Source organism: Pristiophorus japonicus, chromosome 1, assembly GCF_044704955.1.
Source record: "Pristiophorus japonicus isolate sPriJap1 chromosome 1, sPriJap1.hap1, whole genome shotgun sequence".
In the NCBI taxonomy this organism is placed as follows: Eukaryota; Metazoa; Chordata; class Chondrichthyes; family Pristiophoridae; genus Pristiophorus; species Pristiophorus japonicus.
Window position 1 is genome coordinate 297228389 of NC_091977.1, and position 24382 is coordinate 297252770.

Consider the following 24382-nt stretch of genomic DNA (forward strand, 5'->3'; position numbering starts at 1 on the left):
GGCTTCCGGTTAAGCAATGCTTCGATTTCAAAATTCTCCTCCTTATTTCAAATCCCTCCATGGCCTCTCTCCTCCCTATTTCTGTAATCTCCTTCGGCCCCACAACCCCCCCTGAGATGTCTGCACTCCTCTAACTTTGCCCTCTCAAACATCCCTGATTATAATCGCTCAGCCATTGGTGGCCGTGCCTTCAGTGGCCTAGGCCCCAAGCTCTGGAACTCCCTGCCTAAACCTCTCCGCCTCTCTACCTCTCTTTCCTCCTTCAAGTCGCTCCTTAAAACATACCTCTTTGACCAAGCTTTTGGTCACCTGCCCTACTTTCTACTTATGCAGCTCGGTGTCAAATTTGTTATCTCATAATACTCCTGTGAAGCGCCTTGGGACCTTTCACTACGTTAAAGGTGCTATATAAATATAAATTGTTGTTGTTGATAAGAGCACATCAGTATGAAGCACTGTAGCCGGGAGGTGGTGAGAATTCCGCTTGCGTTCATCACTTCAGCCTATAGTTCAGTATCTTCTACTGGCAGACCAAATAAGCTGTGGAGATATTCGTGATCACACATTTCAGCCTCTGAGCAGGAAAGGCTGCTCGAAAAGAAGAAAAGCATTGCAGACTGAAGATATGGATCGTTTCCTGGGGCGGATCTAGCTGGGCAGTCTGATTTCCACAGTAGTGCAAACAGGGGCTCGAGATAGTCATATATTTGATATTATTTACCCTGCACTGATCAAGCACCAAACCAAATGCATTCAGGAAGTTGTGGTCCTTGGGAATTGTTAAGTAGCTTTGCTTGCCTTTGTTCAAGGTTAACGAGACCTTTCCTGATATAATCAGCTAACATGCTGTCAGCTAGGAGCAGGCTGCTTTGTTTGATCATGGGCCCATTTAGCCACAGCTCATTTGATATGGGCCACTGGGATGGAGGTTTCCATTTTGTGGTTTTTTAAGTTCGATTTTATAGTCGCCCCTTTCAATATAAACTGCATTCACTCATTCAGGATTTTTTAATAGTTGACTTGGATTTTGTACAATAACATCCACCCTCCAGTGAGTTAGGGACTGTGCGTACATTAAAGTGGCTATTGCTATTAGCGTACAAAATTATCAGGTGCAATAAGTGGAGCAGTTTGTGCAGATAAATATAATGGTTCCCCAGGCTGGTAATCAATTGCTGATTTATTTTTTTAAATATCTGGAGCCATTGCTGAGCCTTTAAAATCCACTCCAACAGGTGATGTAGTGGTCAGTGTCCAGAGCTGCTGCTTGCAGAATTAAAAAAAAAATAATTCTCTCCACCTCTCCAACTATGGGCTGATGCACCATTCTACTGGACTTCAACTTTTCTTTTACAAATGACAAGCCTTCAACAGAAACATCAACGTGTCTTTATATAGCACCGTTAATGTAGTGAAGCATCCCAAGGCGCTTCACAGGAGTATTATGAGATTAAAAAATTGACACCGAGCTAAATAAGGAGGAATTAGGGCAGGTCACTAAAAGCTGGGTCAAAGAGGTATGATTTAAGAAGAGTCTTGAAGGAGTAAAGAGAGGTAGAGAGGCGAAGAGGTTTAGGGAGGGAGTTCCAGAGCTAGGGGCCTAGGTAACAGAAGGCGCGGCCACCAATGGTTTAGTGATTATAATCAGGGATGCTCAAGAAGGCAGAATTAGAGGAGAGCAGACATCTCACAAGGTTGTGGCGCTGGAGGAGATTACAGAGATAGGGAGGGGCGAGGCTATGAAGGGATTTGAAAACGAGGATGAGAATTTTGAAATCTAGCCATTGCTTAACCGGGAACCAATGTAGGTCAGCGAGCACAGGGATGATGGGTGAGCAGGACTTGTTGCGAGGTAGTACACGGGCAGCTGAGTTTTGTCTAGTTTACGTAGGGTAGAATGTGGGAGGCCAGCCAGGAGTGTGTTGGAGTAGTCAAGTCTAGAGGTAACAAAGGCATGGATGAGGGCTTCAGCAGTGGAAAAGCTCACAGTGACATGGTCATTTTCTATAAGAATGTTAAACCCTTGCAAACTGCCAGTAGAATGAACTCTTTTGAGTATTCACACACTTTTTCATCTTGGTTTTGTGCAACAGATCATCGTATTGCACGGAATAAAAAATGTGCCTTTTCTGAACAAATGCATATTCTGCAGTGTATTACAAATAGTGCCAGCTACCATGATCTTATTAAATGCCGGAGCAGGCTGGAGGGTCTGAATGGCCTACTCTTGCCTGCTTCTATTTCTGATGTTCTTATTGCAGCACACTTACTTCTGAATGAGAAGGTCTTGGGTACAAAATTCACACCAGGACTTCAACACATAACCTCGGCTGCCACTTCAGTGCAGTGCTGAGACGCTGTTTTTTTTTGATGAGAAGTTAAACTGCCTGTTCAGAGGGATGTAAAATAATCCCATGGCATTATTTGAAGAAAAGCTGGGGAGTTTTCACAAGGTTCAGACCAACATTTATCCTTGAACTAAGGTCACTGGTTGTTATCTTATTGCAGTTTGTGGGAGCTTGCTGTGCATAAATTGGCCGCTGTATTTGCCTCCATAACAACAGTGACCAGACTTCAAAAGTACTTATTTGGCTGTGAAGCTATTTGGGACATCTGAAAATGTGAAAGGTGCTATATAAATGCAATTTTATTTCAGATCTTCAGCATCCGCAGTATTTTGCTTTTGCACGTTAATGTGAGTTCTTTCTTCGCCTCATCAAAGAGTTCAGAATCTGTCATTAAAGAAGCTCAGAGGGAAATCTTCACTTTCAAGTACTAAGTTCCTCAATGAGTCTATCCAGTAAGTAGTTGAGCTATGGAGAACCAGCAAGATCTGGTATTTGACCCCGGGTTTGTCCTGAGTTAGTTGAGTTCCACTGGGTCAGTGCTACGGAGGGGCGGGGGGCCAAAATTTATCCAAGTGAGTCTGTGTTAGGGCAGAGAAAATGCCCAGGTTTGCTGCTCTTGCTGCTGCACTTGCTTACATAACAACAGTGACTAGACTTCAAAAGTATTTAATTGGCTGTGAAACTATTTGGGATGTCTAAAAATGTGAAAGGTGCTATATAAATTTCCGATTTCCAGCAACCCCTGTTGGTAGTCCTCTATTCACTGTCCAGCCACATGGATCAGGCTTGGCTCCTTGCAGTTGAATATCCTCCCAACACTCTCTCTGTCCAGGCTCCGATATGAACCATGGCCACTTGCGTGAGGTGATGGTCCCCAGCACCCAGAGAACTGTACTTCCAGCAAGGCGTAAATGCCCCAACCAGGGATGGGAAAGAATTGGCAGGAAGAAAATAATTAGAACAATAAGAAAAATACAGGAATCATTCCAAATGTTTAATTTAGTTGTCTTAAAAAAGAATGTCAAACCAAAATGCAACTGAGCTACCAAAAGTAAAATTGTAGGATGGTATGGGGCCATGATTTTGTAAAGATTTTTTAGTGTGGTTGTTGGCAGAGGATGGGCAATAGATATATTAATAGATATATTAACTCGGATTCTTAAACTCTCTCCCCACCATCGTGGTCGGTTATTATACTGTGCGGTGGAGAACTGGGGCTGAATTTTCACCACCATTCTGCACTCTTTTTTTTGGAGCAGACTAAAATCTGCAAGTTTCGCCAAAGTTTCTGCGCCATTCTAAAGTAGGTTATGTCCGATTTTTTTAGTTCCTGATTTTTTGACGTCACTGGGGGCGGAACCTGCTGGATGCACCACTTCTGGCCATTCAAGCAAGTTTGGTCAAGTACGATTTTTTTCTAAAACGGTGCATTGCACCCTTCTGAAAAACCCCTACACTTAAGGAAATCGGCGCAGAGAAGACGCCATTGTTTTAGCCGAGTTGAAGACACGGCGGGGGTGGGGGTGGCGGCAGGGAAGGCATTCGGCTTGGGATGGCAGCGGCACCGTGGGCGCTCCGTGCCTCGAGCCCGGTGATCATTGGAGAGGGGAGAAAACCAGTTTGTTGCAGAGCTAACAATAAATAGTGACTATTTCCCCCAGTCTTCATGTTATCCCGTGTATTTTGTGCTGTATGTACCCCAAATCTCTGCCTTGAGCGTCGCATCACCATAGAAACCGAGTCTAGTGATGCGCATGCACAGACCAGGGTGTGATCCATGGACTAGGGCGGCAATCTTTTTGCAGGGAGAGGGAAAAGGTGTGAGTGCTTTATGTGAGTAGTTTCATTTTGTTTGCAAGTAAGAAAAAACAATAGGTGCGATCCGAGCAATGCCTCGTGTAGTAAGAGCATTATGCTTCATGGCTATGCAAAGGAGAAGATTAATAAGACAACAATATCTTAGGAACCAGAGAGCTCAAAGAATGATACGAGAAGGCCTTACCCGGTTCAGGTGTTCAGGGAGAGGTGCTCATACCTGCACCTGAGTGAGGCAGACTGCATTCGCAGGCTGCGCTTTCGGAAGGAGGTGATCACTGAGATTTGCCCACTGATCAGGGCAGCCTAGAAGCTGGAGGAGGACTGCACTACCCATAGAGGTCAAGGTGACTGTCGCACTTGCCTTCTATGCCTCCAACTCATTCCAGGCTTCAACTGGGGATGTATGCTGCATCTCATAGCATGCGACACATAGCTGCGTTCGACAGGTCACGACTGCACTGTATGCTTGCAGGGACAACTACATAAAGTTCCCCATGACCGCCCAGGCAATGCGTGACAGGGCTGTGGGTTTCTTGAGGATTGCTGGCTTCCCCAAGGTGCAGGGTGCGATAGCCTGTACCCACATTGCCTTGCCAGCACCTTTGAACGATTCAGAGGTTTACAGGAACAGGAAAGGGTTTCACTCACTAAATGTCCAGCTGGTCTGCAACGACATGCATCGCATCATGGCAGTTAATGCCAGATACCTGGGAGCACCCATGATGCGTTCATCTTACGCGAGAGCGTTATATCTGCCATTTTTCAGTAGCAGCCAGGAGGGCAGAGCTGGCTCGCCACCTGACTCATGACCCCACTACACAATACCCGGACAGAAGCCAAGCGTGGGTACAACATGTCCCACATAACCACACGCAGCATCATTGAGAGGGCAATTGGAATACTAAAGCAGCATTTCCGATGCCTGGACCATTCTGAAGGCTACATGCAATACGACCCTGAGATGGTCGGTCAGTTCATTGTCGTGTGCTGCACGCTGCACAACTTAGCCATCATGAGGCAACAGGCACTGGAAATTGAAGAGCAACCTCAGGCAACAGTGGATAAGGAGGACGACGAGCAGGCTGACGAGGAGGAGGAGGAGGAGGAGGAGGAGCAGCAGCAGTAGGAGGAAGCCATGCCAGCACCTCAACTTGCAGGACAATGGCGGAGGAGAGGTGGCTCTTGTGCACCAATAGCCTTTGCAAGAGCCTTGCATCAGTGGCTAATCCTTGAACGTTTTGCTGCACGAAGGCTGAACGGCTCGTTTGATCATTCGCCATGTTGGTTAACTGTTTGTTGCATTAATTTAAAGAATAATGTCACCATGTTGGTTACCTGTTGCGTTAATTTAAAGAATATTGTCACTATATTGGTTGACTGTTGCGTTAATTTTAAAGAATAATGTCCATGATTCTGGTTTAATTGAAAAAAGAATTACGATTATTAAACATTTGTACACTTCTTAACTTAACTTTAATAAAAATATTTTTGTTCCAAACTTTAAACTTTTCCATTAAGATCACTTACAAACTTGCTTTTCAAGTTACATGACTTAAAAACTTTAAGCTTTTAAATTAAGATCAGTTAAATAACAATAACAAAACAACAAGAGCAGCAAACAAACTTTAGTTGCAGCCATCTCTCCTCCCCCTTATTCTAAGACCACCCGCTGCACTTACCCTTGCTGCCTCTACCCTTGGCCGGTGACGCAGGCCTGCTCCCACTGGAACCAAGTTGCTTTTTTTGAGCATCTCGTGGACAGCGATGTTGTTGGCGGGTGTGGGCCCTCAGAGATCGCATTGTGGAAGGGCCGGCTCAAGCCGCCTCAGCCTCTTCCTTGGATTGTGGATGCACCGGCACACCACCTGAGGTTGGTTTGGGGATCGTCATTCGCTGACGGCCAATGAGAGCCTGGGCGAGTTCCCTTATTGCAGCAGCTAACTCTGACATTCCCTCCCTAATCTGCCCCGACAGTGTATCACCTAACGCCGACATTCTTTCCCTAATCTGCCCCAACAGTGTATCACCTACCTCTGACAGTCCCTCCCTAATCTGCCCCAACAGTGTATCACCTACCTCTGACAGTCCCTCCCTAATCTGCCCCAACAGTGTATCACCTACCTCTGACAGTCCCTCCCTAATCTGCCCCAACAGTGTATCACCTACCTCCGACATTTCCTCCCTAATCTGCCCCAACAGTGTATCCGATACCTCCAAAAGTCCCTCCCTAATCCGCCCCGACAGCATATCAACTACCTCAGACATTCCCTCCCTAATGTGTTGCGACAGTGTTCCCATTTCTCCCAAGAGTGTCGTTACTTCTGACGACAATCCCACTATCTCATGACACACCACACTCATGGTGTCCAGGAGTGATTTGGTAAGCTCAGTGCTCTCCCAACTCATTGCCATGAGCTGAACCACGTCTGTTGGATCCTACATTTCAGGAGAGCGCTCTCGAGTTCTCCTTCCCCTCCTCACCCTGGGTGTGTCTCGCTGAAATGTTCCTCACTCGTAGCAGTCCATAGAAACATAGAAACATAGAAAATAGGTGCAGGAGCAGGCCATTCAGCCCTTCTAGCCTGCACCGCCATTCAACGAGTTCATGGCTGAACATGAAACTTCAGTACCCACTTCCTGCTTTCACGCCATACCCCTTGATCCCCCGAGTACTAAGGACTTCATCTAACTCCCTTTTGAATATATTTAGTGAATTGGCCTCAACTACTTCCTGTGGTAGAGAATTCCACAGGTTCACCACTCTCTGGGTGAAGAAGTTTCTCCTTATCTCGGTCCTAAATGGCTTACCCCTTATCCTTAGACTGTGACCCCTGGTTCTGGACTTCCCCAACATTGGGAACATTCTTCCTGCATCCAACCTGTCCAAACCCGTCAGAATTTTAAACGTTTCTATGAGGTCCCCTCTCACTCTTCTGAACTCCAGTGAATACAAGCCCAGTTGATTCAGTCTTTCTTGATAGGTCAGTCCCACCATCCCGGGAATCAGTCTGGTGAATCTTCGCTGCACTCCCTCAACAGCAAGTATGTCCTTCCTCAAGTTAGGAGACCAAAACTGTACACAATACTCCAGGTGTGGCCTCACCAAGGCCCTGTACAACTGTAGCAACACCTCCCTGCCCCTGTACTCAAATCCCCTCGCTATGAAGGCCAACATGCCATTTGCTTTCTTAACCGCCTGCTGTACCTGCATGCCAACCTTCAATGACTGATGTACCATGACACCCAGGTCTCGTTGTACCTTCCCTTTTCCTAATCTGTCACCATTCAGATAATAGTCTGTCTCTCTGTTTTTACCACCAAAGTGGATAACCTCACATTTATCCACATTATACTTCATCTGCCACGCATTTGCCCACTCACCTAACCTATCCAAGTCACTCTGTAGTCTCATAGCATCCTCCTCGCAGCTCACACTGCCACCCAACTTAGTGTCATCCGCAAATTTGGAGATACTACATTTAATCCCTTCGTCTAAATCATTAATGTATAATGTAAACAGCTGGGGCCCCAGCACAGAACCCTGCGGTACCCCACTAGTCACTGCCTGCCATTCCGAAAAGTACCCATTTACTCCTACTCTTTGCTTCCTGTCTGACAACCAGTTCTCAATCCACGTCAGCACACTACCCCCAATCCCATGTGCTTTAACTTTGCACATTAATCTCCTGTGTGGGACCTTGTCGAAAGCCTTCTGAAAGTCCAAATATACCACATCAACTGGTACTCCTTTGTCCACTTTATTGGAAACATCCTCAAAAAATTCCAGAAGATTTGTCAAGCATGATCTCCCTTTTACAATCCATGCTGACTTGGACCTATCATGTCACCATTTTCCAAATGCGCTGCTATGACATCCTTAATAATTGATTCCATCATTTTACCCACTACTGAGGTCAGGCTGACCGGTCTATAATTCCCTGCTTTCTCTCTCCCTCCTTTTTTAAAAAGTGGGGTTACATTGGCTACCCTCCACTCGATAGGAACTGATCCAGAGTCAATGGAATGTTGGAAAATGACTGTCAATGCATCCGCTATTTCCAAGGCCACCTCCTTAAGTACTCTGGGATGCAGTCCATCAGGCCCTGGGGATTTATCGGCCTTCAATCCCATCAATTTCCCCAACACAATTTCCCGACTAATAAAGATTTCCCTCAGTTCCTCCTCTTTAATAGACCCTCTGACCACTTTTATATCCGGAAGGTTGTTTGTGTCCTCCTTAGTGAATACTGAACCAAAGTACTTGTTCAATTGGTCTGCCATTTCTTTGTTCCCCGTTATGACTTCCCCTGATTCTGACTGCAGGGGACCTACGTTTGTTTTTACTAACCTCTTTCTCTTTACATACCTATAGAAACTTTTGCAATCCGCCTTAATGTTCCCTGCAAGCTTCTTCTCGTACTCCATTTTCCCTGCCCTAATCAAACCCTTTGTCCTCCTCTGCTGAGTTCTAAATTTCTCCCAGTCCTCAGGTTCGCTGCTATTTCTGGCCAATTTGTATGCCACTTCCTTGGCTTTAATACTATCCCTGATTTCCCTAGATAGCCACGGTTGAGCCACCTTCCCTTTTTTATTTTTACGCCAGACAGGAATGTACAATTGTTGTAATTCATCCATGCGTTCTCTAAATGTCTGCCATTGCCCATCCACAGTCAACCCCTTAAGTATCATTAGCCAATCTATCTTAGACAATTCATGCCTCATACCTTCAAAGTTACCCTTCTTTAAGTTCTGGACCATGGTCTCTGAATTAACTGTTTCATTCTCCATCCTAATGCAGAATTCCACCATATTATGGTCACTCTTCCCCAAGGGGCCTCGCACAATGAGATTGCTAATTAATCCTCTCTCATTACACAACACCCAGTCTAAGATGGCCTCCCCCCTAGTTGGTTCCTCGACATATTGGTCTAGAAAACCATCCCTTATGCATTCCAGGAAATCCTCCTCCACCGTATTGCCTCCAGTTTGGCTAGCCCAATCTATGTGCATATTAAAGTCACCCATTATAACTGCTGCACCTTTATTGCATGCACTCCTAATTTCCTGTTTGATGCCCTCCCCAACATCACTACCACTGTTTGGAGGTCTGTACACAACTCCCACTAACGATTTTTGCCCTTTAGTGTTCTGCAGCTCCACCCATATAGATTCCACATCATCCAAGCTAATGTCTTTCCTAACTATTGCATTAATCTCCTCTTTAACCAGTAATGCTACCCCACCTCCTTTTCCTTTTATTCTATCCTTCCTGAATGTTGAATACCCCTGGATGTTGAGTTCCCAGCCCTGATCATCCTGGAGCCACGTCTCCGTAATCCCAATCACATCATATTTGTTAACATCTATTTGCACAATTAATTCATCCACCTTATTGCGGATACTCCTTGCATTAAGACACAAAGCCTTCAGGCTTGTTTTTTTAACACCCTTTGTCCTTTTAGAATTTTGCTGTACAGTGGCCCTTTTTGTTCTTTGCCTTGGGTTTCTCTGCCCTCCACTTTTCCTCATCTCCTTTCTGTCTTTTGCTTTTGCTTCCTTTTTGTCTCCCTCTGTCTCCCTGTATAGGTTCCCATCCCCCTGCAATATTAGTTTAACTCCTCCCCAACAGCACTAGCAAACACTCCCCCTAGGACATTGGTTCCGGACCTGCCCAGGTGCAGACCGTCCGGTTTGTACTGGTCCCACCTCCCCCAGAACCGGTTCCAATGCCCCAAGAATTTGAATCCCTCCCTGCTGCACCACTGCTCAAGCCATGTATTCATCTGCGCTATCCTGCGATTCCTACTCTGACTAGCACGTGGCACTGGTAGCAATCCCGAGATTACTACTTTTGAGGTCCTACTTTTTAATTTAGCTCCTAGCTCCTTAAATTCTTTTCGTAGGACCTCATCCCTTTTTTTACCTATGTCGTTGGTACCAATGTGCACCACGACAACTGGCTGTTCTCCCTCCCATTTCAGAATGTCTTGCACCCGCTCCGAGACATCCTTGACCCTTGCACCAGGGAGGCAACATACCATCCTGGAGTCTCGGTTGCGTCCGCAGAAACGCCTATCTATTCCCCTCACCATCGAATCCCCTATCACTATCGCGCTCCCACTCTTTTTCCTGCCCTCCTTTGCAGCAGAGCCACCTACGGTGCCATGAACTTGGCTGCTGCTGCCCTCCCCTGATGAGTCATCCTCCCCAACAGTATTCAAAGCAGTGTATCTGTTTTGCAGGGGGATGACCACAGGGGACTCCTGCACTATCTTTCTTGCACTGCTCTTCCTGTTGGTCTTCCATTCCATATCTGGCTGTGGACCCTTCTCCTGCGGTAAGACCAACTCACTACACGTGATACTCACGTCATTCTCAGCATCGTGGATGCTCCAGAGTGAATCCACCTTCAGCTCCAATTCTGCAACGCGGACAGTCAAGAGCTCGAGGCGGATACACTTCCCACACACGTAGTCGTCAGGGACACCGGAAGTGTCCCCGAGTTCCCACATGGTACAGGAGGAGCATATCACATGACTGAGCTCTCCTGCCATGTCTTAACCTTAGATACCCTTAAATTGGTAATAACAATGTTATAGTTCACTTACTGATATAAAAAATAAAAGAAAAGTCCAGAAAGGGGTTGGCACATTGACATGCGGCACCACCTCCTCCAGATGCAGTGTCACAGTCTCAACATTGGGGCCTTCCTGCTCCCCCTGATTCTCCTCTCATCCTTGTCCTGATCTTCCTGTGGAAGTTCTGCATTAAAGACTTCATCCTGGTCAGGCTCCTCCACGAATGATTGTTTTTCTGTGGCAGGGGCTTGTGATTCCTCAGGGATGGGCGCAACTTCTGCAAAATATAACAGAGCAGATGATCGGTTAGCAGCAGGGGAGGGGGCAGGATGGCATGAGTAGGCTCACACAGCGCAGGCTGATTTGAAGGACCACGATGAATGAGAACTTATCCACTCTCTGTAAGCTGGGCCCAGCTTGTGCGGCAGTTGTTGACCTTCAAGTGCCATAGTCACCACACGTTAAAAAATCTACGCACAGGCATCTTCCACCCCCCCCCCCCCCCCCCCCCCAATTGGAGTTCAGGACTGGAACATCGGGTCCTTCATTGAAACATCTGTGAACTTTTGTGGAAGCGAGTCATCCTCATTTGAGGGACCGCCTATGATGATGGTGAGTGCCAGCACCAATCATACCAACGATCCTCGATTCCGGGGGTGTCAGTAGGTGCACATTTGCCAAACCTCCTCCAGTTTTTATTCGCTCTCTGTTGTGCGCCACCTTCCTCTGCAAAGATGAAAATACAACTTTTTAAGAGAAGGGGTCTGCTGTGGTGACACACACAGATGGTCACATTTACAACTGTAATTCCAGCGCATAAATGAAAATATTACTTACAGAAACTATTTGGCTGAGGTCCTGCCACTTCTTTTTGCACTGCCTGCCGGTCCTCGAGGTGGTCACCATTGCAGAGAAATCATCTCCAACTTTGTCCCAACGTTTGTTCATTTCTCTGGGCTTTACTTTAACTGGACCTTTGTCCTGAAACTCGTGCCATCTGCTCTCAATGTTAGAAACCAGTTTCCAGCCTCAGCCCTTCAGAGCGTCCCTCATTACCATGGCAACATGAGTTTTTGGTGCAGGCTTTAAGTAAGCTCCACCCACAGAGCTTAAGGCAATATGCGCCGCGCCAAATTCAAAGTTAATTCCGGCCAAACTCGGAACTTATTCTTTTGGCACTGTTGGGCTTCAAAAAAATCGGACGTACCTCTTCAACTGTGCCAAAAATTGCCCATGTGGAAAATTGAACCCGTAATGGGGTAAATTTTCATCAAGTGCCATTGCAGATTGGCTGTCGGTTATAGAAACTGCCCAATTTTTATCTCCATTGATTTGAATTGAAAGATAAATGGAAGGATTTCTGTAATGGGCAGCCGATCCACAACCGCAGTTTTATACATGAGCAGCAAATTGAAAATCTACTCCCATCGCCATAAAATTGCAAAACTCCACTTCTGATTTAGAGTCTTGCTCAGCAGGAGTGCAGCTCAGAAAGATTGGGGTGATTTTAAACCCCCAAAAACCAGTGGGTTGGGGTCGGGTGAAATGTTGAAACTTTAAAAATCAGAAAATCCAGCCTGCCCTGCCTCCACCCCGCCCCCTTCCGGGTTTAGTGAAGGCAAGCAGCACATTCTTTATATACAAAAGATAGAAAGAAGTAAAGTGAAAGTGGAAAGCAGAGAAACCCAAGGCAAAAATCAAAAAGGGCCACATTATTGGAAAATTCTAAAGGGGCAAAGTGTGTTAAAAAGACAAGCCTGAAAGCTCTGTGCCTCAATGCGAGGAGTATTCATAATAAAGTGGATGAATTAACTGCACAGGCAGCAATTAATGAATATGATATAATTGGCATCATGGAGACATGGCTCCAGGGAGACCAAGGCTGGGAACTCAACATCCAGGGGTATTCAACATTCAGGAAGGAGAGACAGAAAGGAAAAGGAGGTGGGGTAGCGTTGCTGGTTAAAGACGAAATTAACGCAAAAGTAAAGAAGGACATTAGCTTCGATGATGTGGAATCTGTGTGGGTGGAGCTGCGGAATACCAAAGGGCAGAAAATGCTAGTGGAAGTTGTGTACAGACCACCAAACAGTAGTAGTGAGGTTGGGGACAGCATCAAACAAGAAATTAGGGATGCATGCAATAAAGGTACAGCAGTTATCAAGGGTGACTTTAATCTACATATAGATTGGGCTAACCAAACTGGTAGCAATACAGTGGAGGAGGATTTCCTGGAGTGTACTAGGGATGGTTTTCTAGACCAATATATCGAGGAACCAACTAGAGGGCTGGCCATCCTAGGCTGGGTGATGTTATGAGAAAGGACTAATTAGCAATCTTGTTGTGCGAGGCCCCTTGGGGAAGAGTGACCATAATATGGTATAATTCTTTATTAAGATGGAGAGTGACACAGTTAATTCAGAGACTAGGGTCCTGAACGTAAGGAAAGGTAACTTCGATGGTATGAGACGTGAAATGGTTAGAATAGACTGGCAAATGATACTTAAAGGGTTGACGGTGGATAGGCAATGGCAAACATTTAAAGATCACATGGATGAACTTCAAAAATTGTACATCCCTGTCTGGAGTAAAAATAAAACTGGGAAGGTGGCTCAACCGTGGCTAACAAGGGAAATTAAGGATAGTGTTAAATCTAAGGAAGAGGCATATAAATTGGCCAGAAAAAGCAGAAAACCTGAGGACTGGGAGAAATTTAGAATCCAGCAGAGGAGGACAAAGGGTTTAATTAAGAGGGGGAAAATAGAGTATGAGAGGAAGCTTGCCGGGAACATAAAAACTGACTACGAAATCTTCTATACATATTTGAAGAGAAAAAGATTAATGAAGACCAACGTAGGTCCCTTGCAGTCAGAATCAGGTGACTTTGTAATGGGGAACAAAAAAATGGCGAACCAATTGAACAAATACTTTGGTTCTGTCTTCACAAAGGAAGACACAAATAACCTTCTGGAAATACTAGGGGACCGAGGGTCCAGTGAGAAGGAGAAGGAGGAAATGAAGGAAATCCTTATTAGGCGGGAAATTGTGTTAGAGAAATTGATGGGATTGAAGGCCGATAAATCCCCGGGGCCTGTAAGTCTGCATCCCAGTGTACTTAAGGAAGTGACCCTAGAAATAGTGGATGCATTGGTGATCATTTTCCAACAGTCTATCGACTCTGGATCAGTTCCTATGGACTGGAGGGTAGCTAATGTAACACCACTTTTTAAAGAAGGAGGGAGAGAGAAAACCGGTAACTATAGACTTGTTAGCCTGACATCAGTAGTGGGGAAAATGTTGGAAGCAATTACTAAAGATGAAATAGCAGCACATTTGGAAAGCAGTGACAGGATTGGTCCAAGTCAGCATGGATTTATGAAAGGGAAATCATGCTTGACAAATCTTCTGGAATTTTTTGAGGATGTAACTAGTAGAGTAGACAAGGGAGAACCAGTGGCTGTGGTGCATTTGGACTTTCAAAAGGCTTTTGACAAGGTCCCACACAAGAGATTGTTGTGCAAAATCAAAGCACATGGTATTGGGGGTAATGTACTGACGTGGATAGAGAACTGGTTGGCAGACAGGAAGCAGAGAGTCGGGATAAACGGGTCCTTTTCAGAATGGCAGGCAGTGACTAGTGGGGTGCCACAGGGCTCAGCTGGGACCCCAGCTATTTACAATATACATTAATGATTTTGATGAAGGAATTGAGTGTAATATCTCCAAGTTTGCAGATGACACTAAACTGGGTGGCGGTGTGAGCTGTGAGGAGGACGCTAAGAGGCTGCAGGGGGACTTGGACAGGTTAGGTGAGTGGGAAAATGCATGGCAGATGCAGTATAATGTGGATAAATGTGAGGTTATCCATTTTGTGGGAGAAACACAAAGGCAGATTATTATCTGAATGGCGGCAGATTAGGAAAAGGGGAGGTGCAACGAGACCTGGGTGTCATGGTACATCAGTCATTGAAAGTTGGAAATCAGGTACAGCTGGCGGAAGAAGGCAAATGGTATGTTGGCCTTCATAGCTAGGGAATTTGAGTACAGGAGCAGGGAGGTCTTACTGCAGTTGTACAGAGCCTTGGTGAGGCCACACCTGGAATATTGTGTTCAGTTTTGGTCTCCTAATCTGAGGAAGGACGTTCTTGCTATTGAGGGAGTGCAGCGAAGGTTCACCAGACTGATTCCCGGGATGGCAGGACTGACATAGGAGGAGAGACTGGATCAACTGGGCCTGTATTCAGTGAAGTTTAGAAGGATGAGAGGGGATCTCATAGAAACATATAAAATTCTGACGGGACTGGACAGGTTAGATGCAGGAAGAATGTTCCCGATGTTGTGAAGTCCAGAACCAGAGGACACAGTCTAAGGATAAGAGGTAAGCCATTTTAGGACTGAGATGAGGAGAAACTTCTTCACTCAGAGAGTTGTTAACCTGTGGAATTCTCTACCGTAGAGAGTTGTTGATGCCAGTTCGTTTGTTTTATTCAAGGGGGAGTTGGATATGGCCCTTATGGCTAAAGGGATCAAGGGGTATGGAGAGAAAGCAGGAAAGGGGTACAGAGGTGAAATATCAGCCATGATCTTATTGAATGGTGGTGCAGGCTCGAAGGGCCGAATGGCCTACTCCACCTATTTTCTATGTTTCTATGTTACACACACATACATACCGATCAATAGATGGAATGGGCGTTGGCATAGAGCAGTGGAGGCCAGGCATTAGAATCAATTAAGAAACATGATTGGGGTTGGCAATAAAGAAAGAAAGAATAAAGACTTGGATTTATATAGCGCCTTTCACGACCACCGAACACCTTAAAGCACTTTATAGCCAATGACGTACTTTTGGAGTGTAGTCACTGTTGTAATGCGGGAAACATGGCAGCCAACTTGTGCACAAACTCCCACGGACAGCAATGTGCTAATGACCAGATAATCTGTTATTGTTATGTTGATTGAGGGCTAAATATTGGCCAGGACGCCGGGGATAGCTACCCTGCTCTTCTTCGAAATAGTGCCATGGGATTTTTTATGTCCATCTGAGAGGGCAGATGAGGTCTCGGTTTAACGTCTCATCCGAAAGATGGCACCTCTGACAGTGCAGCACTCCCTCAGCACTGCACTGGAGTGTTAGCCTAGACTTATATGCTCATGGAATGGGACCAGAATCCACAACCTTTGAGCCACAGGCTGTTTCTAGCAAATAGCCTTCCTTCTCTGTATTTATCTTGTGATCTTGTCATACATACAAAACTCTTTTTGTCTCGACATTTGCAGTTCTGTGGCTTTGCATAGTATCAGTTAAACACTGCTACCGTTGAAATATGCTATCAGATGGTGATGCAGGTAAAGTGCAATGAAAAGTAACATCATTTGCTGTCTCAGATTACTCCCTTCCTGAATAAACTGGGATATTGCCATCTAATCTGCAACACGCAGAACAAAAGAGTACCTGTCATCATTAAAACATGGGTTTCAAGATCTTGATCCATGCTCATCCAACAATCACTTTTAACAAATGTTTTTTTAAGCTTTCTTTTCTTATAAATGTTCTCCCTTTCTCTACTGAAGGGTGGACTCATTGATGTGACATGGTTCACTAGAAACTCGTGCTCTGGTACCGTCCCCAAATAACCATTTAAAAATGATTGTTTTTGTGATGTGCACGATGCTGGCAAAGCTGGATCCCTGGTTGCTTTGAGAAGGTGGTGGGGTCAATTGAGGGTCTACATATTGTGGGACTAGAGTCACGTGTAGGCCAGACCAGGTAGGCGTGGCAGGTTCCCATCTCTGAAGGACATTACTGAATCAGTTGGGTTTGTACTACAACCCCGCAGCTTTTCATGGTCATTTTTTTCGGGTGCTAGCTATTCCCCAGTACCTCGCCCAGGTGTTCATTCTTTGGGCTGGATTTTGGGGCATTAATCGCGGCAGGGCGTTAAAGTTAGTGCCTGAAAATAGTTTGTGCCTCCAACTGCAAGTTTCGACGAAAATGTAAGTTGGAGGAGCATTGGTGTTAAGTCAGGCCGTACACAACGGACTTTGTGCACTCAAGCCGAAACTTGCAGCGGTAAAGAAGTTTCATTGTTGTTTAGTGCCCTGCAACATAACATTGTATATTGTATGGCTTTATTTTGGTGCGGGGTGTTTTTGTGACTTAGTTGCAGTAAAATTTATGACTCATTATTTGCCATTGGTGTCTTGTGCATCATTCCAACGTTCACTGGAGATGTGCCTTTCAAGGGGCACATAGCGTATCCAGTATTAGCTCCATCCCTCAGTTTCCTCCATTTTGGAGAGCTGGTCCATTATGAGTTGGCGATGTGCGAGTGTTGGTCCACGCTGCCTCCTCCGTGGATGGGGTGGCTATCTAATGAGGGCCTCACCAGGCTCCTCTTCGTCATCCTCCTCCTCCTGAGGTGGGCATGCAATCCCCACTGGCAATGCCTGGCCCCTCATGATGGCCCAGCTGTGTAACATGCAGCACACCACAATGAATTCCAGAGCGGTGCAGGCATAGGTCTGCCTGTAGGAGATGGCGTATCTCTGTCAGCACTTCCTTTCGGACGCACAACCTTTCACACATTGCTCCTCGGAGAGCTGGAGGCCTGAGCAATTGGTGCCTGTAAACCCATGGTGGGTAAGCCCTCCTCCCCGGATGTCTTCGACCTGTCATCATCCGTGGGCTGACATGGCCAAGAGTCCTTCCTCTAGCTTGACATCGCCTGGCAATAGCATGAAGCATGATTCGCTGCCGAACTAGTAATGCCCCCATTAAATTTTCTCACTGAAGTTGTAAGGGCGCTGTAATGGCAGATGAAAGTGAAGTTTGCAAGTTGGAGCTTCACACAGCATTATGTGCACAACCGTTGTAGTCAATATGATCTGCGATGTAGGATCCTCTTCCTTCCATTCAAAAATACTGCCTGCCGCACCCTGGGACCACCTAGCCTGGGACAGCAGGCACCTCAAAGCGCTAGAGAAGTACCACCAACGCTGCCTCCGCAAGATCCTGCAAAACCACTGGGAGGATAGACACACCAACGTTAGCGTCCTCGATCAGGCCAACATCCCAGCATCAAAGCACTGACCGCACTCGACCAGCTCCATTGGGCGGGCCACATTGTCCACATTCCCGACTCGAGACTCCCTAAACAAGCGCTCCACTCGGAACTCCTACATGGCAAGCGAGCCCCAGGTGGACAGAGGAAATTCTTCAAGGACATCCTCAAAGTCTCCTTGATAAAGTGCAACATTCCCACCGGCACCTGGGAATTCCTGGCCCAAGACCGTCCAAAGTGAAGGAAGAGCATCCAGGAGGGCGCTGAGCACCTAGAGTCTTGTCGCCGAGAGCTTGCAGAAATCAAGCGCAGACAGCGGAAGGAGCATGTGGCAAACCAGACTCCCCATCCACCCTTTCCTTCAACTACTGTCTGCCCCATCTGTTACAGAAACTGTAATTCCCGCATTGGACTGTGCAGCCACCTGAGAACTCACTTTGAGTGGAAGCAAGTCTTCCTCGATTTCGAGGGACTGCCTATGATGATGATGATGATGACCACCTGGTTTTTTTCAGGCATTTCCTGGGGCAGGTGTAAAATGAGGCGTTAAGGCTGAATGTTCCATCCAGGGCACTAGCGCAGCATTGCACAACGATTGACGGCATCATCACGTTAAAAACGGAGGGCGGTAATTTTTTGAGCCGGCGCAAACCAATAGCCGAATCTTCTGCCCGGGTGGTAAATCATGGACGCCTGGCATAAAGACCAAAAACAGCATTTAGCGTTCCGCTGGAGTGCTAACTGAGGCGTAAATGAGCCGAAAATTGTATGTGAGTCTTGATGTTGTAAGCTGGTTCCTCACATCATGGAGGCACCACAGCAGATCCTGTCCTCTTTTTCTCTTTTAATGTTAGTCCTGACCTCATCCTTGAGTCACTCGTCTTCCTCCACAACCCAATGTTTCTACTGCTTGGTGACTTTGTTTTTTATTAACGTTGCTGTTTGTCTGTTCTTTCCTTCCCCCTCCAGCTGATTACAAAGAGAGCTTCAACACCATTGGGAACATTGAAGAAATTGCCTACAATGCCATCTCCTTCACCTGGGATGTGAACGAGGAAGCCAAGGTGAGTTTTTTGATATAATGAACGGTCCTTGTTGATGTTTGGATTCCCCCTTCTTTACGCAGCCCCTAGTTCTACTAATGCTGTGCAGCGTTTCTGATGGATGTTCTTGTTTTCACTATGTTGTCCTGACTGAACCAGGTATTGGTCAATCTGTGTCTGCATATCAAGAGCTGGCAGTTGAAAGATGAGGTCAAGGGGCTTATTTTGTCAACACAGCAGCAAAGCCTCAAATAGCAATACAGAATTCTATTGACTGGGAATTTCCCAGGAGCTTCTGTCGCAGTAACTCAGCCAGAAGTGCGGGGGACCCTGTCTCTGTGTGCAAATGGGGTTTTAAACTGCACTTCCAGGGAAGTTACAGCAGTGGAGTGGCAGCAGCTCGAAGGAAATTGTTGTCTCAAATCAATCGTACTATAAAAGTATTTTTAATTCTTTGTATGTTTTTTTTCTCTCCAATATTTGCACTCTGATCTCATCAGAATAAACTCAATGGAATGTCATTAATCTTGAGCAGAAATGTAAGTTACCATTACGCCAGACTGCGGTTGTGTATTCATTGGCTGTGATTGAGAAGTCCATCGTAAATAGAGAAGGGGTAAACGTGGAGTAGAGCTTGTGGAGGTCTCCCTTTTAAACATGATTGATTGATTAGTGCCTTGTTATCTTCAACATTTGACAAGGAATCAATAAATGTGGACAGGAAATTGATTCCATTCATGAAGGTGGGAGGGGGTGGGATGGGGTGGAGGGGAGGGGGACGGTGAGGAGAAAATATAATTATAGTCGGGCCTACTCGTCTAAGAGACTCTTGCCATTCCATTTGTAGGAAAATCCAAAATGATTTCCTGAAATGACATGTAATGATGTAGCCAAGATTGGAAAAGTATTGTTTTGGAATAATTCACAAAATTTCCTCGTGCTTAGGGTTGTGTAGAGAAACAACAATGTATCATTAAGCCCATTTAGTGTGGTGTGTGTGTCTCTGTTAGATCCCTTTGAGGAAAAGTACACGTACTCCAGAATGATCTGCCACTTTTGTGCCCTGCCACACCTACATGTCTGTCTGGTATCTATTTGTAGAAAATACGCAGTCTGAATTTCCACAAAAAGAAAAAGGTGTACAGTTTCTACGAGGGAGGAAAGTTTAGGGAAGAGGCTGAAGGTTCAGGTCAATGGGTTAAAACCACCAGACTCCACTAGGTCAGAAGGCACAGCTGAAGTGACACGTGTATGGTCTGTGAAAGCCTCAATTGAACATGTCCCACTTTCCGATTCTCCTGAGCTGTCGCATTACTGGCAGATTTCCCTATTATCTGTAACTCCCTCCTCTTGTGTTCTCTTCCATTTAGGCCATCAAGGGAAGGGTTGTGTTTTGATAGTATTGAGTAACTGCCATTGACTGAGCATTCCTCTGGGAAATGGATAGGCAGTGGTCTCTGTGTTGACTTTTAACTTTTTTTTAAGAGGCTTATGCTAAAATGGTTTGCAACACCATTGATGGGTTGGTGACTAAAGCTGTTCAAAATACAAGCTAACTAAATTATCGATTTTATTTAAACAAAACTAGGACATTTCAATCCATTTCTTAAAATGTGGCTTAACGTTTAAGTCTCCACTCTACCTCTCTAGACAGGCATTGTCTGCATGACTAAGGGTTACAATTAAACTTGCTACGACATTTCATGTTGCTAGGATACAGTCATAGTTGAACTGACTTGAAAGGTTACTGCAGGAAGAAAGTTTGTCAGGAACATATTATGAACAAACCTGGCTCTTTCAATCGGTCCTTTCAGATATGAGTCTTTGACGCAGGACACTTTGCCTGCCAGAAATTGCTTCGATGACTTGCACACATTGGCAAAAACATGGCAACTCCAAAGATTGTTCCTTTTAATTGGGTTGTGCACAATGGGCAGTGTTACCAATATGTAAACATTGTGTGGCACAGCATGGATGGATGAATGTCCAAGTTCCGCTTTTCACGGTAACCATTCTGAGCTGCGTTGAGCCAAGTGCTCAAGAAATTGAGTTAGTGATGCCTTCCAGTTGCAAGCAGTGAAGATCAGAAAAGGTCACACTGATCTGGTTGCTGGTGCCTCCTGATAGCAAACTACAGGGGGGCAGCCTGAAAGTACTCTTGGCTGCAGACTAAAAACACGCACAATAGGCCCGGGGTAAACTGAGTCTTGATGTTTGGTTTCTTCACCTTTCTCAGTTTTGCCGTTGGCTGTTTCCACGGTGCTGATCGTCCATCCTGTTGGAGCTCTACACCAATTCTAAATGCAGCAAGTGCTGCTGCTCTTTTTCAAAGTTGGAAGTGTGTGCACCATGAGGCCTATGATTGTTAGGGGCTGAAATTGCCCTTTTCTATAAAAGCCGGGCGGTCACGGGTTGATAAGAACTCACCACTCAGTCGGCGCGGAGGGGCCGCCATTTTGAAAATTTCCCCTCCTTTATTTTTGGAGCGGTGTACGGGACCGCCCCGCCATCTTCCCACCCTGTTAGGCACGCGCCGACCCCTTACCAACCGGCAGTGACCCCCCTTTCCGCTCCGGGTGGGAAATTGCCCCACGGGAGTGGATCAGCCGACGCTCAGTGCCCCTGACAGCTTTCCCTGGTGGGAAGCTTCTTGTAGCTGGGCGGCGCATCCACCCTTAAAGGTGAGGGCACACTACTGCAGCCGCCATTTTATTTTAATTGTCGGCTGATTGCCGGGTCGGACCAACAATGGCAGCCACGGGTTTAACTGGGCCGCTAATAATAGGCCGTCCCATACCCCCTTTTGGCAACTGGGCCACTGGCCCGGCCAAAATCCTCCCTGTGTCTGCCCAGTGTTTGCCACTAAAGTGGCTGCAGAGTTTGCAGGGCCCTCCCCTTTAACTGAAGGGGATGGATGTTGTGACGCGTCAGCGCAGCGCTGATGACTTGGAGCGACGGCCGTTCCGACCCGCCCGCACTTCTGCCCCGTTGCAAAAAATCCCAGAGAGCTGAATTTCCCTGATTTGTCTGCCCCACTGAACACTTAAAAAGCGGAAGGTCACCCCGTTTGGGGCGGAGGGCAATTCTAAGAGTGTTACTTTACTGCCCTTTTCTTTAGACATCTGTAATATTGATTTTGGGCAAGTTTCTCATTACCGTCACAAAGCTATATCCAAGAAACAAACAGAATGAAAGAATGTTTTTCAACTCATATTATTCTTGTAAGAAATATATTTTTTAATGGTTACTTTCAATTGGATAAAGGAAAAAAGTTAACGATTCAAGATTTTTGATCTCTGTTACAACCTCTAAAAACTCTTATTAGATTTGTCAAATATGATTTCATTTTCATAAATCTGTGCTGACTCTGCTCAATAATATTCTGATTTTCTGGGGCGAACTCCTGAAAGTGGCGGCCATGGGTCGGTGTGGAATGGCTGCCAAATCTCCGCAGAGGGGCGCCATTTTGCAAATTGGCCTACATCAGGGTCGGAGCGGTGTAGCGGACCGCTCCGCCTGTTTTCCTGCCGCAGCGTGCACGCGCCGACCCCTTATCGACCGTCAGCGATCCCTTCCTGAAATTGCCCCGCGAGAAATATCCCTTCCTGAAATTGCCCCGCAGGTTCCCCCGACAGCTTTTTGTGTTGGTGCAGTCCTGGGTGGTCGGCGACGCGGTCGCCCTTAAAGGGGAGGTGGCGCTGCCGGCAATGCATTTTATTATTTATTGTCGGCCGACTTTAAGCCTGTCTTTAGCACAAGAAGCCATCTTGGTAAAGAAGGTGAAGAGAGTTGTGGTAGGAAAAGCCGCCCCGGGGATGATTAAGGCTCTGAGAACCAATGAAAGTAGCTCCAAGTGCTTATTAAAGAGGCTTCAGGCCATTTTGCTGGTTAGCGCTGCAATTAACGACCTCTGCTAACAGCGATCAGGTGAACAGGAGTAATTGGTGAGAATTGCCAGCGCTACTAAAATCCAAGCTCAGCTTTCACTGTTCACTTGGTGCTGGAGATCGACTGACTACACTGCGTTTGAAGAGGACTTTTGATCCACATCGGGAGACTTTCTGGAACATTTTGTCATGACTTCACCAACAGCTCAACATTTATTTTGCAAATTCTCTGATGACTTCACCGAGAGAGAATGAATGCTGTGCTACAGTACCTTATTGCAAAACTTACAGGAGCCACCAGGGAGAAAGGGAGTGCTTGGTTGTGTGGATCTTGCTAGAGGTCCCCCTAGGGCTGGAGGAGGAATGGGAAGAGAAGATGAGGCCTGGCAGAACAGCACCAGCTGCTGGAGGAGGAGGGGAGGGACAGGAGGGTGAGGAGCAACATTCATTCTAAGCTGTGTGGCCATGTAGCTGTCTGCCGGTCCAGCGCTGACATTTCCAATGTAAAATTTTGCATTTGCGCGAAACTTTGAATGGGTCATGCAACCCAATAAAGGGACCACGCACCCAAATTTTAAATTAGGGAGAACATTGGTGAGGAGTGCTCCAGATTCGTGGTGACTTGCTGCATGGTCCATAATCTGGTGATCACAGTCAGGAGCTACAAGACGAGGATGAGGAGGTTGAGGAGGAGGTGGGGAATCAGGGGGAGCACCAGAGGGTTCCAGGCAGGTGGCTCATGTCCAGGAGGAACGCTCGCCGCCATTTAATTTCAGACACGTCCTCCACCATCAGACTGTGAAGCACTGTTGCCACATGCCTTACCTTCCACGACTCAGGATCCATCAGGAAGTCCGCCATCTGCACTCAATCCTTTCAACCCCTTCCCCATGAACAGCACAATAAAAAGGACCACCGATGCCACCACTACCCAATTACCATCATCACTCCTTACCTACAGCAAAAACAAACAATGGACACATGACACAGCCAACAGCACTTACAAATATTAAACTATTCACCCTCGTGCTTACCCTTAGTGGCTATCCTATCAGTGATCTTGTCTACTCTGGCACATCTACAAAGTGCAACACCAGAGGCAGCAGCAGGTGAGGTGGTTGGCTGCTGAGTATCTGAAGAGGGCAGTTCAGATGTCCTCCTGGGTCACCCTCGATGCCCATGATGGCCCCGCCTCAGACTGCACCATCTCAGCATGGGCTTCAGCAGTCTGGGCCGCCAGGTAACGGCAAGGGCTATGGTGGGGGATGGAGCAGCAATGTTGGCATCTGGAAGAGCAGCCAGTAGTTTCCTGCTCCATGATTCCCATGCCACTACCTCGGGGCCTCTGTTCAGCCCGCCCAGTAATGGGCAGATGGAGGACAGATCTGTGGGCATCAGAGACACGCTGCCTCTTTCAACTGAGGAGCCCAGAGCCATCATGGCAGCTGCCTGAGCTTCCATTGCAGCAATTTGCTGCTCCATGGAAGCTGCAATGACTCCAGTGGAAGCTGTGACCTCAGTCGTCAGATGCTGAAAAATGTTGGGCCCCACAGGCCGCTGGATGGAATTGGTCAGCCTCGCCAGGCTGGAGAGGATGGGTTCCAGGATCTGCTTCAAGCCACGGGCCAAGCTGGAGGCGGACTCCTC

The 24382-nt window shown here is 46.5% G+C and overlaps 1 protein-coding gene across 1 annotated transcript in view; it reads left to right on the forward strand.

Moving 5' to 3' along the window:
- Positions 1 to 24382, forward strand: part of LOC139250721 (grainyhead-like protein 2 homolog) — a 185034-nt gene that overhangs the window by 125140 nt on the left and 35512 nt on the right. The window contains exon 8 of the mRNA XM_070873120.1: positions 18775 to 18869. Coding sequence (XP_070729221.1) covers positions 18775 to 18869 — 95 coding nt within the window. The remainder of the gene's footprint in view (positions 1 to 18774; positions 18870 to 24382) is intronic.